General features: G+C 58.5%; 2 protein-coding genes across 16 annotated transcripts; one reads left to right on the top strand and one right to left on the bottom strand.

The window, feature by feature from the left end:
• Positions 1-103: 103 nt before the first annotated feature.
• DBP (D-box binding PAR bZIP transcription factor) lies at positions 104-6,768 on the top strand. The gene is given in 5 exon segments (NM_001037445.2): positions 104-727; positions 1,584-1,973; positions 1,975-1,995; positions 3,495-3,706; positions 6,290-6,768. Coding segments are annotated over 5 exon segments (978 nt in total). The 5' UTR covers positions 104-588; the 3' UTR covers positions 6,506-6,768.
• A 167-nt stretch (positions 6,769-6,935) lies between these two features.
• SPHK2 (sphingosine kinase 2) lies at positions 6,936-14,883 on the bottom strand. 15 transcript variants are annotated; one of them, XM_024979229.2, is made up of 7 exons: positions 14,632-14,883; positions 13,599-13,775; positions 10,412-10,880; positions 9,466-9,615; positions 9,223-9,317; positions 9,017-9,132; positions 6,936-8,626 (listed from the first exon to the last, which is right to left on the bottom strand). In XM_024979229.2, exons 2-7 carry the CDS (start codon positions 13,635-13,637, stop codon positions 7,534-7,536), a joined length of 1,962 nt encoding a protein of 653 aa, XP_024834997.1. In that variant the 5' UTR covers positions 13,638-13,775; positions 14,632-14,883; the 3' UTR covers positions 6,936-7,533. The 15 variants fall into 15 exon arrangements, with proteins under 15 accessions (XP_024834997.1, XP_015313731.2, XP_024834998.1 ...); XM_015458245.3 differs by having other exon boundaries at positions 13,599-13,753; XM_024979230.2 differs by having other exon boundaries at positions 14,745-14,883.
• Positions 14,884-14,937: the final 54 nt, after the last annotated feature.

Here is a 14,937-nt window from a genome sequence, read left to right as displayed (position 1 = left end):
CGCGATTGGCCCGCGCTTTCAGCTGGAGGGAGGCACGGGGCTGGGGTGCAAGGCCAGAGTCGGGTGGGGGCCGAGAGGAGGGGTGCGCTCTGTGGCGTCGGGTGTTTTGGTTTGGCTTTTTTTTTTTTTTTTCCGCGAAAGAAGTTTGCTTTGGCCACGCCTCAAGGCAGCCGCCTCCCTCTGCCCTCTCCCCCGGCGGTCCGCGCACACCTCTCCGTGCAGATTGCAAAGCTCCTTCCTTGGGGAGAGCTGCAGATTTTGCAAGAGCCAGGCTCGCCCACCATATAGAAGGAGCGCCTTGTGTCCCCCTGAACTCTCAGTTGCAAAGAGCCGGCCGCCTGATTTGATCACCCCCTCACCCAGACTGTGTGCTCTTCTGGGACCCTCTTGAGTTGCACGTTTCTGCACCGAGGACTGCAAATCCCCGTCGCTCCTAGGATTTGCAGTATTCTGGATACTGGAGGCTTGCAAGCTACGCTCGCCCGCCTCTGGGCAGACACTTGCCCGAACCATCGGAGTGTGCCGCTGACTGGCAAGCCAGCTGTTCGCCTCTCCATGAATCCGTGAGCCTGCGGGCAGGTGCCGGCGATGGCGCGGCCTGTGAGCGAGAGGACCCCGGCCCCCCTGCTGCTGGGCGGCCCGACTGGAGCCCCCCCTGGTGGGGGAGCGCTGCTTGGGCTGCGAAGCCTTCTGCAGGGGACCAGCAAGCCCAAAGAGCCAACTAGCTGTGAGTTCTAGCCCCCGTCTCACCCAATTCAGACACCGTACTCCCTTAGGGACTCAAGTGCGGGGAGGGTCCCAGCTACCTTTTAAGTGCCAAGAGTCCATCCTCTTTAAATACCTAAAGTCCAACCTTTAAATACCCCGATACTTAGGTGTTTAGACCCCTATCTCCCAGGACCCAAAAGTACCGGCCCTCATGCCAGTCCACCCCGAGGACTCAAGACTCGAGGCCCAGCTCCGTCTTCCTTTTGGTTCCGAGCGCCTGGACCCCTGGGGTCCAGGGAGAAGGGAGGGGGTGTGTCGAAGACTCACACGGTTGTTACACGGGCTTGGGCGGGGCCTCCTGGGGTCACATGGCGTCTAGGGATGAGGAATGTGCCCCAGGAATAGAGCCCCTTCCTGCCCCCTTAAAGAGTGTGGAGGCGGGGAGAAGGGGGTACGGTGCGCTGGGTGTGGGGGTTGTAGATTACAGAGGAATTACAGAGTTGTCATTTTTTTCTCTCACCTGCCCAACCCTCCACCTACCTCTGAACTTCCGCTCCCCTTCCTGGGTCTCTGTCCCCGTCCCTCTTTGCATCCCTGTCCTCGGCTCTTTCTGAGTCTCCCCCGCTCTCCTGGTCCACCGTTCCCGTCTCTGTTCTTGCTTTCTGGGTCTCTCTCCCTCTCTGAGCCTCTATCTCCTCCTCCCTCTGGGTCCTTGCTCTCGTTGTCCCACCTCCTTTCTGTGTCCCCGCTCTCTGGATCTCTGCGGTGCGGGGATCTACCCCCTTGTTCCTCGCGTTTCTCTCCACTCGGAGTTGATTCTTCATCTCGATCTTCCTCTTCCTCCCCACCCTGCTCTCTCTTTCCCTGGCCTGCAGGTCTCCTGAAGGAAAAGGAGCGCAAGGCGTCCCCGCCAGCAGCAACAGTCCCCGGGCCGGGCCTGGAGACGGCGGGCCCGGCGGATGCTTCAGCTGGGGCGGTGGTGGGCGGCGGGTCCCCGAGGGGACGCCCGGGGGCTGCGCCCGGCCCGGGTTTGTTGGCGCCGCTACTGTGGGAGCGGACATTGCCGTTCGGCGACGTGGAGTACGTGGACCTGGACGCTTTCCTGCTGGAACACGGGCTTCCTCCCAGCCCGCCGCCCCCGGGCGGCCCGTCGCCAGCGCCCTCACCGGTGCGCACTCCCGCACCTTCCCCGAGGCCCGGCTCCTGCGGCTCGGCCTCCCCTCGCTCTTCGCCCGGGCACGCCCCCGCCCGGGCTGCCCTCGGGGGCCGCCGGCGGCCACCGCGCAGGTGCGACTGCGGGGGCGAGGCTGGGCCCCGGTTGGGCGGGGCTTGGGCTCCAGAGGGCGGGGCTGTGCCACCAGGGTTTGGGACGGTGGGACTGAGGCTGCATCCCCGAAGTCTGTGACCTCTAATCCGGAGACGTCGAGGGAGGTGTCCAGATTTTGTGTTCCCTAATAGATCAGGAAACTGGGTCTCCCGGACCTATAGGAGATGAGGGACTTGGGACCCCAAGTTCCAGGAAGCCTGCCCAGTGGTGAGGTCGTGTGAACTTTTATGTGGGACGTGAGGACAAAGGGTCTGGATACTCGAGGAGTCGGGACTGAGATCCCAGAACACCGGAGTTATTTACCGGAGTTTATTCTGGACTGCGCCCTAGAATCTGGGCCCGGAATCGGTGCGACTGGGCTAGGCCGGAACTCCTAGGCCCTCTGCGAGCAAGAAAGACAAGGGCCGGCCACAGACGCACAGACGTGTTTCTCCAGGACAAAAGGGACTGGCGGTCCTGCTTCCTCGGTCCCCATAGTGGAGAGAGGGGGGCGCCCCGGATTCCGGGAGTCCTTCAGAAGGGATCGCCATCCTAGGTCTTTCATTGACTGGGGCAAGGACTGAGCTTTCTATATTCCTGCAAGAGGTGCCCTGGGGTCCCAGAATCTTGCTTATCCTAGTGGCGAGAATGTCTGGGACCTGAGAATGTAGAGGGGGGCCGTCCTCGAGTGTTCCCTAGAGAGCAGAGGGAGCAAGAGGAAAGGTGGGCACCCTGGGGTTGCCACGGGCGGACAGCGGGTCGGGAATTCCCGGACACACCTGATGCTGGCCCTGACCTCCCGGCAGGACTAAGGCCCTCCCCTTCCCAGCCGCACATTCCCGCGCCACGTGAGTCCTCCTCCCTGCTCCGTGCTTCGCGCACGCGCGATCACGAGAGAGAGGGCGGGACTGGAGAAACGTGAGGGCGCCCGTGGCGGCGGGGCTGGGGGTTGGGGCGGGAAGCAGGCGCCAGCACGTGACTCGGCCCTGAACCTGTGTCCTCAGTTGGCCCCGGCTGGCTCTCTCTTAAAGATACAGGCAGCCTTTACGCTTGAACCAACCTCATTATGCTTTCTCACTCTTCGGACTTAATAACTCTTAAGAATCTAACTTGAAGTGTCATCAGAACACTTTTCCCTGGGATCTAGGCTTTGGTCGGCGGGGATTCAGTTAAGAAGGATAGGACTATAGGAAAGAAGCTAACTCTGAAGTCCTGAGGCTTTTAGAAGCAGTGATCCAGGTTCTTGTGCTACTTAGGGCAAGTCACATAGGATTGGGCCTTGGTTTTCCTGTGTGACAAGTGGGAGTTGGTTTCATGATTGCTAAGCATCTTTGTGGCTTAGGGAATCTTCATATTTTATATTAGGGAGGTTAATCCCTGGTGGGCTTTATGTTTGATCCCATAAGGACCTTCCTTGGTATCTGGGGAACCCCTTCCCCAAATAAATACGCCCTCAGGTGGCACATTCTGTTTCCCCAAGGCCTGACCTCTCGGGACACACCCAGCCCTGTGGACCCAGATACGGTGGAGGTGTTGATGACCTTTGAGCCTGACCCAGCAGATTTAGCCCTGTCCAGCATTCCCGGCCATGAGACCTTTGACCCTCGGAGACACCGATTCTCTGAAGAGGAACTCAAGCCCCAGCCAATCATGAAGAAGGCGAGGAAGATCCAGGTGCCAGAGGAGCAGAAGGTGAGCGTTGCTGGGTGTGGGACACAGGCTTGTGCATGCTGGCCCCACAGCCCAGGATGGCCCTCGCTTCACAGTCAGACCTGGGTTTCTCACTGGGATTAGCACTCACGTTCTTCCAGCCTACAGCCAAGGACCATGGGCAGCTGCACGGGGGGCGGAGTTTTGGGCTCGAGATTTGTGAAAAGGAAATCATTATGGGACTCAGACTCAGCCAGCCCTGCTGGGACTGGTTTTACAGGATTGGAGTTTCTCCTATCAATTGGACCCAAAACCCTCACTGTGGCAGGCCTCAGGGTCTACTAGTCACTACACTTGATAAGGATAGCATCCCTTCGGAATGGGGTATCAGCTTGTTTCTTCTGAGCAGCCAGCTTGGCCGGGGTTAGTCCTTTAATCTCTGGTTTGGGGCATCCTTCAGGGCAATAGGGCTTCCCTGGTGATTCAGACAGTAAAGAACCCACCTGCAATACAGGAGACCCAGGTTTGATCCCTGGGTTGGGAATATTCCCCTGGAGAAGGGAATGGCTACCCCCTCCAGCATTCTTGCCTGGCAAATTCCATGGACAGAGGAGCCTAGTGGGCTACAGTCCATGGGGCCACAAAGTGTCGGACACAAGTGAGCGACTTTCACTTTTTCAGGGCAATTGCATCTGCCTAGGATGAAGGCTTTGCCAGCCCCTCTAGGCCTTGTTTTCTGGGCTCACTGGTGAGAGGCCTCAGGTTCTCATTTGCAGCCAGGGCCACATTCTGATTTGAGGTTTTGGGGGCAGTAACTGCATCTCTCTAGCACTTTGTCTTTGCCAGGCCTGGGGTCTTCCCTAACAAGGGGTGCCTGGGCCTGGTCTCACAGGACCTTGCCATGTCCTTGTGTAAGACACAACTACTTGAACCAGTGAGTGAGGGCGTGTGTGCATGCAAAGTCATTTCAGTCATGTCTAACTCTTTGCGACCCTATGGGCTGTAGCCCGCCAGCCTCCTCTGTCCATGGGATTCTCCAGGCAAGAATACTGGAGTGGGTTGCCATGCCCTCCTCCAGGGGATCTTCCTGACCCAGGGGTTGAACCCACGTCTCTTAGGTCTCCTGCATTGGCAAACACGTTTTTTATCACTAGCACCACCGGAGAAGCCCAGTGAGTACCGGCCTATAAATCAAATCTAGACCAGTGGTTTCTCCTGCCACAGGGCTCTATTGTTAGGAACTGGATTTGTCCTAGCAAGCAGGGACTAGGCTTTAATGGAATGAGGTTGGGCATCTTTCAGAGCTCTGGGTGGTCCTTGTTACTAAGGAGTGGTCCTCCCTCACAGCCAAATTCAAGGACTGCTGCTGCTGCTGCTGCTAAGTTGCTTCAGTCGTGTCCGACTCTGTACAACCCTATAGACGGCAGCCCACCAGGCTCCCCCGTCCCTGGGATCCTCCAGGCAAGAATACTGGAGTGGGTTGCCATTTCCTTCTCCGGACTGGAGAATTCTAAACATGATGGTATGGGAAGGTCTCGGGACAGACCCTTTTGCATCCAGGGCCTGTTGGGAGGAGGCAACTCTCTGGCCTCTATGCAAAGCCAGTGGGTCAGAGGGACTTCCCTGGCAGTCCAGTGGTTAAGACACGGAGCTCCCAACACAGAGGGCACAGTTTTGGTTCCTGGTTGGGGAACTAAGATCCTGCATGCTGCACTGTGTGGCCAAAAACAAGACAGTAATCGAGCCAGTGCATCAGAGACTGGCTGTGGTCACTGGGACCACTTACACCTCACTTCCGGAGAAGGCAATGGCACCCCACTCCAGTACTCTTGCCTGGAAAATCCCATGGACAGGAGCCTGGTAGGCTGCAGTCCATGGGGTTGCTGAGGGTCGGACACGACTGAGCGACTTCACTTTCACTTTTCCCTTTCATGCATTGGAGAAGGAAATGGCAACCCACTCCAGTGTTCTTGCCTGGAGAATCCCAGGGACGGGGGAGCCTCGTGGGCTGCCGTCTATGGGGTCGCACAGAGTTGGACACGACTGAAGCAACTTAACATACCTCACTTTTGTTTGCTGAGGAGGGATAAGATTGCCTTGGCAACCAGGTCAGAAGGGCCCAGGTCTGAGAGGTTTTTATGGGACACTAAACCCCATCACTAGGAAGCCGAGCAACCAGGATCTGAAAAGGTGATGTATAGGGCTTTTCACTAGGAGACACCCTCAGGCCCTGAAGGCCTTGTTGCTAGGGAACCAGTATCCTTAGCAAACGGGGAGCTAACTGCAGGCCTTTTGTCAAGTGAGAAGAGCTTGGGTCTGCTTTGCACAGTGGAGACTATAAAGCTCAGTTGCTTAAGGTAGGAGGCTATCTCCTGCCTTAGCTGTTGCTATGGGTCCACTTTGCTTAGCAACAAGGGCTCTAGAAGGCCAGACCCTTGGGTACCCATCCATCCACTGAGACCTAGTTTCCTTTCGGCTCCACTGCTGGGCGAGAAGCAGCCCCCTGGGGGTGGTGGGGGCTCTTTTAGCTCTAGTCTGGTCCCAGAAGGCACAAGCAAAGCTGTTCCTCCCTTCTGTCGCTGGGGTTGGGTTCCTCTGGACCTCAGTGCTTTCCTGCCCACCCAGGACGAGAAATACTGGAGCCGACGGTACAAGAATAACGAGGCAGCCAAGCGGTCCCGCGACGCCCGGAGGCTCAAGGAGAACCAGATATCGGTGCGGGCAGCCTTCCTGGAGAAGGAGAACGCCCTGCTGCGGCAGGAGGTGGTGGCCGTGCGCCAGGAGCTGTCCCACTACCGCGCTGTGCTGTCCCGATACCAGGCCCAGCACGGTGCCCTGTGAGGCCTCCCCCACCCTCCAGGCGGAGCTCTCCTCCGCCTCGCTCAGACTTGTGCCCTGATACCCTCTTCCCTTCCCTGCCCTGTGGCCCATGGGCCGGCCAACTGGGTGCCCCAGGGACGTGATGATGCAGATAAATACATTTATATTTTTAAGAAAAAGCGAGCCTCCCCGCTCCCTCACGGGGGCGGGGAAGGTCCTCAGTGTGCCCCCCATCCTCCCACCGCCTCCGTTAACACAATCCTGAATAAATCTTGAGAACCCCAGAGCCAGCTGTCGTGGGGGAGGAGGCAGCTCCCTCGCCCTAGTTAAAGGCCAGTGGGTCACGCTGGCTGCAGTCCATGGGCAGGTCTGGGCTTCAGTCCTTAAGGCAGGAGTGCCCAGAGATCCGATCCCTCCCAGGGGCTGCCGGATGGAGGAAGGGGCGAGGACCTGAGAGGAACGAAGCCACTGCCTTTATTGCATAGACCTTTTCAATTGCTTTGAAGATTGGGGCTGGGGGAACGCACAGAAGACAGGACACGAACTTCCCCACCCGGGGGTAGAGGAACATTAGTGCAAATCGGAGCGCCGGCCCGGGGAACCTGCCCCTCCCGGGCTGATTGGCCAGCTTGGTGGAGGCACCGGAGTAGACGGGGCCAATTAGCTAAGGCCTCCCCGGCCTGTACATTCCAGGTCGAGTCACTGGACGACGCGTTAAGACGCGTTAAGACAGGCTCCGCCCTCAGCCGACCTGGCTTTCTACGAGCAGGGCACGAGGACCTGGAGTGTACCCCGCCCTCATTGATCAGGCACTACCCTTGGGGCGAGCCCATTTCTCCGTGACCCTGCCGACCCCAAGCCCCTGGAGTTCGGGACACCCTCCAGCATCACCTCTGGTCCCCTAGGGTAGGGCGCAATCCTGAGTTGGGGCAGGGACTGGTGTGCGGCTTCCGGGCCAACTCCAGCAGCCTCGCCATGCCCCCTAGCTCGGGCTCCGCCCCTTTGGGAATGTAAGCCCCGCCCCTGGCGGGCCCCAAACTTGGGCGGCTTTAGGCTTCCCGCCCAGGGCAGCCTGGAGGACCCGTGAGCAATGTACCGAGGCCAGGATGCACCTGCGCCTGCAATGGCCCGTACTCCACCTGCTCCCCGTCCACCGTGAGCACGCCGCGGGGCGTGAGCGGCTCTAGGCGGAAGGCATGAGCTGCGGCGTAGCCCAGGTACGGACAGCCCAGGCTGAAGTGGGTACCACGCTCCATGGCCAGAAACATGCGCAGTAGCGCCGCCCGCGAGATGCCGCTGCGAACCCAGCACAGGTGCACCAGGCCGTCGTCAAAGCGCGCGTGGGGGGCCGCCACGAGGTCAGCCCCCAGGTGGCTGGGTAAGATGGCCAAAATAAGCACAAAGTCTCCCTCCATCGTCACCCAGCCTGGGGGTATCGGAGTGCCTAGAGGAGGGAGCAGGTGATCAGGTGGTCCCCCAGCAGAGATGGATACTGGGGCACCAGGGGTGGGAGGTGGGAGCCCAGAGGATGCTGCCATTTCTGAGGCCCCCTCGCTGATGGGTGAGAGCTGAGCTGCCTTGGGGGTCCCCGGGGGCGAGGGCAGCAGTGGGTCCGGGGAGAGTGGGGCATCCCCAGCCCCACCCCAGTCCCCAGCCAGCTCTGGGCCCCCACCGTTGAGAGACAGGATGGGCAGGGGTTCAGGTGAGCCAGGGGAGGTCAGGGCAGGCTGAGGCAGGGGCAGGGGCAGGTCTGACACTGAGCGATGCAGGGGTGAGTGGGCCACGGGTGGGGCTGGGGCCGGGGCCAGGGTCAACTCTGACTTGGCCCTTGGCAGGCCATGGGCAGGGGCAGGCGAGGCGGGTTCCACAGTGGCAGGGAGGTAGGAGAAGCGGCCGCGGTAGGTGTGCAGCGTGGCAAGGCCCAGGACTGTGCCCAGCGTGAAGCGAGCACTGCCCAGGGCCCTGAAGCGCTCGCTCTGGATGTCCACATCTGACACGAAGCCCCAGGCCACAGACAGGAAAGAGAAACAGCGGGAGCCGGAGGCCAGAGTCACGGAGAGCAGGTCCAGCGGGTGGCTGCCACCCCGGCAGAGCAGTAAGGAGCAGTTGAGTAGCAGGTCAATGCCCAGGGCAGGCTCAAATCTTCACAATCAGACATGGACAGACACAGCAGGAAAGAGTAAACAGGGCTGGTGAGACACTCCGTGCCCAGACCAGCGGGGGAGGGGCGTGCACGGGACACGGACTGGCAGGGAAGCAGACAAGGTGGGGGCGGCGGGGAACCAGGCCTGGGCCCACACATAGCCATCTGGCCACCTCCAGGCGGGCTCCTCTTACTGGGCCAGGTTCCCTGTCAGTTCTTTCACTGCATAAACCTTCACTGCGTGCCTTTTGTGTGCCAGGCACAGTTCTAGGCACTAGGGAGACTGCTTGGAACAAGGCAGGCAAAAATGTCGAGGGGTGGGGTGGCAGGGGAGGGCTGCAAAGCAGATGGACTAGGCCCCTTATCCCAGCAGGGCTCCTCCCACCTACCCCCCATGCCGGTTCACGGCTCCTGCTAACGCATTGCCCGAGCCACAGGGGAGAATGCCCACGGGGGTCTTCACAGCCTCTTCCCAGTCGGGGCGTTGTAGGAGTCCATTCAGCACCTGGAGGGTGGGAGACCGGACACCCGGGTGTTGGTCCTGGCCCCCGCAGACCCCAGGGCTCAGGTTTGAGGAAGGGTGGTCCTGCCCTACCTCATACAGCAGCCCATCTCCCGAGACTGTGACGATGCCGTCCCATTCGCTCAGGTTCAGCCCCTGGACCAGCTCACGGGCATGGTTCTGTCGTTCTAACGTGGGGAACCAGAAGTGAGGCGGGCTCTTCCACAACCCCTGAACCCACCCCACACCCCCTCAACCCCACCCCAACCCCCAACCCCCGGACTCCCCCAACCCCTTAGCCCCCAGCTCCCACCTCCCTCCTGACACTGCCCTTACCTGTCTGGATCAGGTTGAAGGACAGCCCCGCTTCGGAGATCATGGGCAGCACATGGTTCTTACACCACTGCCAGGCCAGGCCCCGCCCCCCAAAGGGATTGACCAATAGGAGCAATCGGGGCGGCCTAGGCAGGAGGTCCGGGGTGATTTCTGCAGAGAGAGGGGAAGGAGTCTACAGAGGTCAGGGACCCAGGCCCCTCACCTCAGAAACAGTAACTGCAAATAGCCCCAGTGGAGCTCTGGTGGAAGGCTGGCATCAAAACCTGCAAGTCCAGCTTTTTCCTCCCAGGCCTCACCCGTTCAGGCCCAGGTGTACAGCCCCGTGCACCCACCACCCCCAGGTGAGGAGACAAAGGCAGCGCAGGGGAGTCTAATCCCAGTGCCCTTTGGACTCGAGGGAGGGAGGAAGGAGGAGAGCTGTTTCCACCTTCCACACCCCCAAACACCTGGGCCCCGGGTCAGGTTACTCCACTGTGGGAAGCGGTCAGGACCAAGGAAACCCACCACCTGGGGACCACGGAACCTTTACCTCCTTGTGCCATCTGAGTACCCTGGGTGGCGGTCTCTGCCCGAGAGCCTTCTTTGATCCCAACCCCGCCCCCCCAACCAGAGCTGGATGAGATGCCATCTCCAGGCCCAGGAACACGTCTCAGTTGGCTGCTCTCACCAGCCCAGGAGCCTCTGATTCATCTGTGGTCAGGACCCGGGGGGGAAGGGGAAGGGAACAGACTGAAATCTTGCAAGAGCAGCAAACATGACTTCTCTGCCTGTGATTTTGTTCCTTCTGTAGCCCATCCCTGTCTGTATATCACTCTTTCAGGACGAAGCCAGAGGGACACATCACACAGACAGACACACAGAAAAGGAGCCACAGAGATGCCCACAGAGGGAGAGCCGCAGAGACACCGAGGTGGCCTTAGGACAGAGAGGCTGCCCAGTGCCTCACCCCCGTCCCCAGGCAGTGGCAGTCCACGGAGCAGACACGTGAGGGCAGTGGCCCAGCGCTGGGCCTCAGCGCGGTTCTCCTCGTAGGTGGCTGCCCCGTCGGCCCGGAAGGTGCGTGCAGCTCTGCGCCGGGCCCCGCGCCGGCCCCTGGGGTAGGTGTAGACGCAGAAGTAGGCTGCTGAGTCCAGGGGGCTTCGGCTCCGCAGGGTGCAGCAGCCTGAGACCTCGGTCAGCAGGACCAGGCCACCCCGGGGCCGGGCCTCGGGCTTTGGGCGCAACCGCTGTATGTGCAGGGCTTGTGGTGTGAGAGTGAGGGCGAAGCGTGGGCCGCGGTCTGGGTAGGAGCCAAACTCGCCATGCAGGAGTGGGGTGCTGGGGGCCAGTGGCGGTGGGGGGGCCATGGCCTTGACCCTGTCCAGGGCGCTTCTAGGCCGGTAGCCCCAGCTCCAGGTCAGCTCCTGCTCTGGCCTCTGTGGGAGAGGAAGGAGGGCAGGAGTCAGAGTCCAGGAGCCCTGTGGTGGGCAGAGGGGAGCACGGGCAGGGCCTGTGGACAGGAGGAGATAGTGAGGCGAGGGGTGCCAACAGGCAAGACGGAAGCACCAGAGGGAGACAGGCCCAGACAGAGTGTGGGAAGACTCTTGAGGACACGGGGCAGAGGCCAGGTGGACAAGAGGGCCAGCATCTGGCATGGTCCGTACCCAGGCACGCAAAGATTCATTCCTTTATTCCCCCAATAATCATTCAATACTACATGCCAATGGAGCTTCCCTGGTGGCTCAGCGGTAAAGGGTCCGCCTGTCAGTGCAGGAGACACAAGGGGTGGGGGTTCAATTCCTGGGTCAGGAAGATCCCCTGGAGTAGGAAATGGCAACCCACTCCAGTATTCTTGCCTGGAGAATTCCACAGACAGAGGAGCCTGGCGGGCTACAGTCCATGGGGTCACAGAGAGTCAGACACGACTGAGCGACTGAGCAGACACACATGCACACACTCAGACACAGAAGACAAGGGCTGAGAGCCAGAGAAACACTGAGAGGAGACAAACAGCTTCAGTGAGATGAAACCTAATACAATGAAAGATATTTAGAGAGCAAGGAAGAGTGTAGGGGCCCAGAGGTGCACCGAGGATCAGAAAGACAACAGTGAAGAGAAAGACACACAAGAGGCAGGAGATAGGGGGTGCAGTACCTGGAAAGACTGAGAAAGGGTGTGACATGGGGGAACTAAGGGGTTGGAGAGGGAGAGCCACATGTGGGAACCTGCAAGGGACAGAGGCCAAGAGGTGAACCTCAAGCACTGACCTGGGCGTCTGGCCGCCTGCTCTCCAGGGAGAGACTGGGAGCTGGGCCTGAGATCCCTCCCCCTGCCCTCTGCCCAGTTCCTGCCTCCTCCTTCCTGCTCACCTTTGTTCCCCACTGCCCCGCCCACCCAGTCACCTATCAGTTCTGCCCCTCACCTACCCCAGGCCCAGACCTGCCCCAGACACACCCCCATCTGTGGACTCACTCTTAGGAGTGACCTCTGTCTCCGACCCAGGGGGGTTCTTCAAGGTTCACCCATAAACTTGCATTGACCGCGCCCCCTCCCCTTACCTTAAATCAGTTTGCACGGAGCCCTAGATCTCCCCCAGTCCTTGGCCTGCGATTCTGTCCCTAGGTCCCCAGGCTGCTGGCCTGGTCTTCATCCATAGGTTCCCCCCAATCAATAAGCCTAAGTCTCTGTCTCCGGTTCCCTGGGTTCCGGGCCTTCGTCCCCACCCCATTTCCAGAACCCGGCTCCAGACCTGAGTTTTCATTCCTGGATCTCTCAGTCCTGGTTCTGGTTCTCCATCTCCACCCCACACCACTAGTACCCCTGTCTCGGGCCTGCGTATAGGTTCCTCTTGGTCCCTGAGTCCTCCTGACTTGGGCCCATGTCCCGGCCCCGGGCCCTCCTCACATGCCGGGTGGTCCTTCACACAGCCCCTCTAGTCATCGTCAACTGTCCGCCCCAGACCCAGGGGTGGGCGGGGGAGGGGGGAGGGTGTGCATCCGCTCAGCCAATGGCCGCGCGGCCGGCCTGAATTGCACCAGTGAGAGCGTGCAGGGGCGTGACCAGTCGACTTGCGAGCTTTGCGCAAGGGCTTGCCGCGGAAGCGCTGGAGAACTGGGCGGGGTATCGCCTTTCGCGAGATCAGCCGCCATTATAGGTGAGGGCACAGGCGCAGCAGAGGCGGCTACACGGTCCTATGGCCAGCGCCACTGTCGCCATCTTTATTGAGGGCACGTGGGCCTGTCCCATTCTTTGAGTTTATAAAAGAGAAGGGGGCGTGGGGGAGGAGGTCTTTAACTGCAGATAGAGAATGATCTTAACACATCTAACAAAGAGCAGAGATATGCAAAAACAGTAAAAAAGCAGCAGAGGCAGAAACACACTTAGACATAGAGCAGAAAAGAGATATAAACAAACAAAGACAACAGAATTAAGAATGTGCAAGGTAAGGACATAAGAAAACCCAGAAAATGATGGACACATAGAGAGATGGGGACAGACACTTTTGGAATGAAATCCAGGAAGGAGAGGCTCATTAATTCACAAACTGTTTACCTTGGGCAAAAACTGGGGACATCATGGCATAAATATTTGCCCAGTGAAACGGCAAGACAGGAAAGAGAATGGGAGAGACAGTATCTGAGAGAGATATGTATCTCGGTCAAAGGTGAGGGATGGAGAGAATGTTGGAGGCTGAGAGGAACTGAGACCAAGAGGCAGAAAGCAAACATGTTGACAAAGAGACATAGAGAGGCAAAGACATGAGGAAACTGAAAGAAATAAGGCAAGAATAATATCAGGTGATCTAGAAACAGAACTGTAGATAGAAAGACACATGCTGAAGGAGACAGGGACTGAGCTTGCTACAGAGAGATAAATGGAGGATGAAGTTCATTCACTGCAAAACAATGTACCTAGTGTTCAACTGAAAACAGCAACAGCACCAGATAATATGTGCCAAAGAATGACCCTGAGAGAGGGACAGACACCCAGTAAGATGGAGAGACCGAGAAACACAGTGTGTGTGCTTAGGGCTCCAGGAAAAAGAAAGATACAGTGATCAAAGAGGCTGAGACTCAAAGACACAGGGACACAGGGACAAGGAGAAGAAAACTGTCCCGTGCTTTGGTTATCTTGACTTTCACATAGACCCTTACCTGGTCCTGCCGCTCCTCTGCTTCAAGGTTTCCATTCATCTGCTGGTCCTCCACTGTGTTACCATGTCAGCAAGACGCTGGGCCTGGTTCGGAGGCCATGGGTGGGTGGTATGGGCAAGGAGTCAGGGCTTATGGTGCAGGTTTGGTCTGTGGCTCTGTGAAGAAGTAAGTAGGAGCCTGAAGGGCAAAGTAAAGGAAGCCAAGCTATTATAGGAATACTACAGGCCCTGGAGGCAGGGCTTCCACAAGGAAGAAGTTTCATTACTGCCCCAACCAGCCCATCTGGTCCCATCCAGTAAAGTCAATAACAAGAATAGATACTAATTTTTAGCAAGCACTTATTATGAACCAAACATTGTCCTGAGCTTTTAAACTAATTTTTAAACGAAATGCTCCAAAACACTCTATGTGCCAGGCCTACTATCATCCTCCTTTTCCAGATAAAAAAAGCAAGGCACTGAGAAGTTACACGACTTGCCCAAGGTCACGCCATTAGTAAGGATTAACAGCAAAGCCACGAACTGAATTAGTTTACAAACGATGTCACCATCTTTCTATGTCTCTGCTCCTCTCTGGATCTCCACCTTCCCTCTTTCTAGGTCTTCTCACTCTCCTGGGTCACCAATTCATCACCTCAGCTTTCTGTCCACTCCCCTTCTCGGTCTCCATTCCTCCTCCTCTTGGAATCTCTGTCTCCCTCTAAGGCTCCCCTCCCCTCTCTTTCAGGAGTCTTTTTTTACCCATCCCCTCTCTACACCCCATCCCCAAAGCCCGGGGGGCCTCAGCTTGCCTCCTCTACGCTCCAGAACCGTGCACATCCCTCAAACTGAAACACGCTGGACCACCTGAATCTTTCCCACTGGGAAAAGCAGCCTCCCGATGGCAGGGGCAAGTAGGGTTCAGGGAAGGGCCATCTAAGGGCAGAGGGAGAAGGTGAACCTAAAAACTGGAAATACGGGATGCCACAAACGAAGCTGCAGCAAGATGATCTTGGGTTACATATCAAGTAAGACTTCCCGAGCTGCAGCCTCACCTGAGAGGTGCAGCCAGCAATAGGACAGAGGAGAGCCTCTTGAGGAAACGCCCAAAGCTTGAGGTCAGAGGTTTCCCGAGGTCCAGACTAGCCAGACAGCTCCGCCTCCTCACCTCTAACACTCGGCTCTCTGGGTCCTCCGGGAGCCACAGAGAGGCCGTCGGCGTCGGGCCAGAGCGTCACCGCGCGACGCCACTTACTAGCTCCGCGCGACATCTCTCTCGCTCCGAGAGCCTTTTCTTCCGGAAGACTATAAAGAACAGGGCGTGGATAGGGCTAGAGAGGCCCCCGACGTGCGGGTCCTTC

The sequence above is a fragment of the Bos taurus genome, chromosome 18, assembly GCF_002263795.3.
Source record: "Bos taurus isolate L1 Dominette 01449 registration number 42190680 breed Hereford chromosome 18, ARS-UCD2.0, whole genome shotgun sequence".
Taxonomy (NCBI): Eukaryota; Metazoa; Chordata; class Mammalia; order Artiodactyla; family Bovidae; genus Bos; species Bos taurus.
The sequence above is the reverse complement of the archived record's forward strand: the minus strand, read 5'-3'. Positions and strand labels throughout refer to the sequence as shown.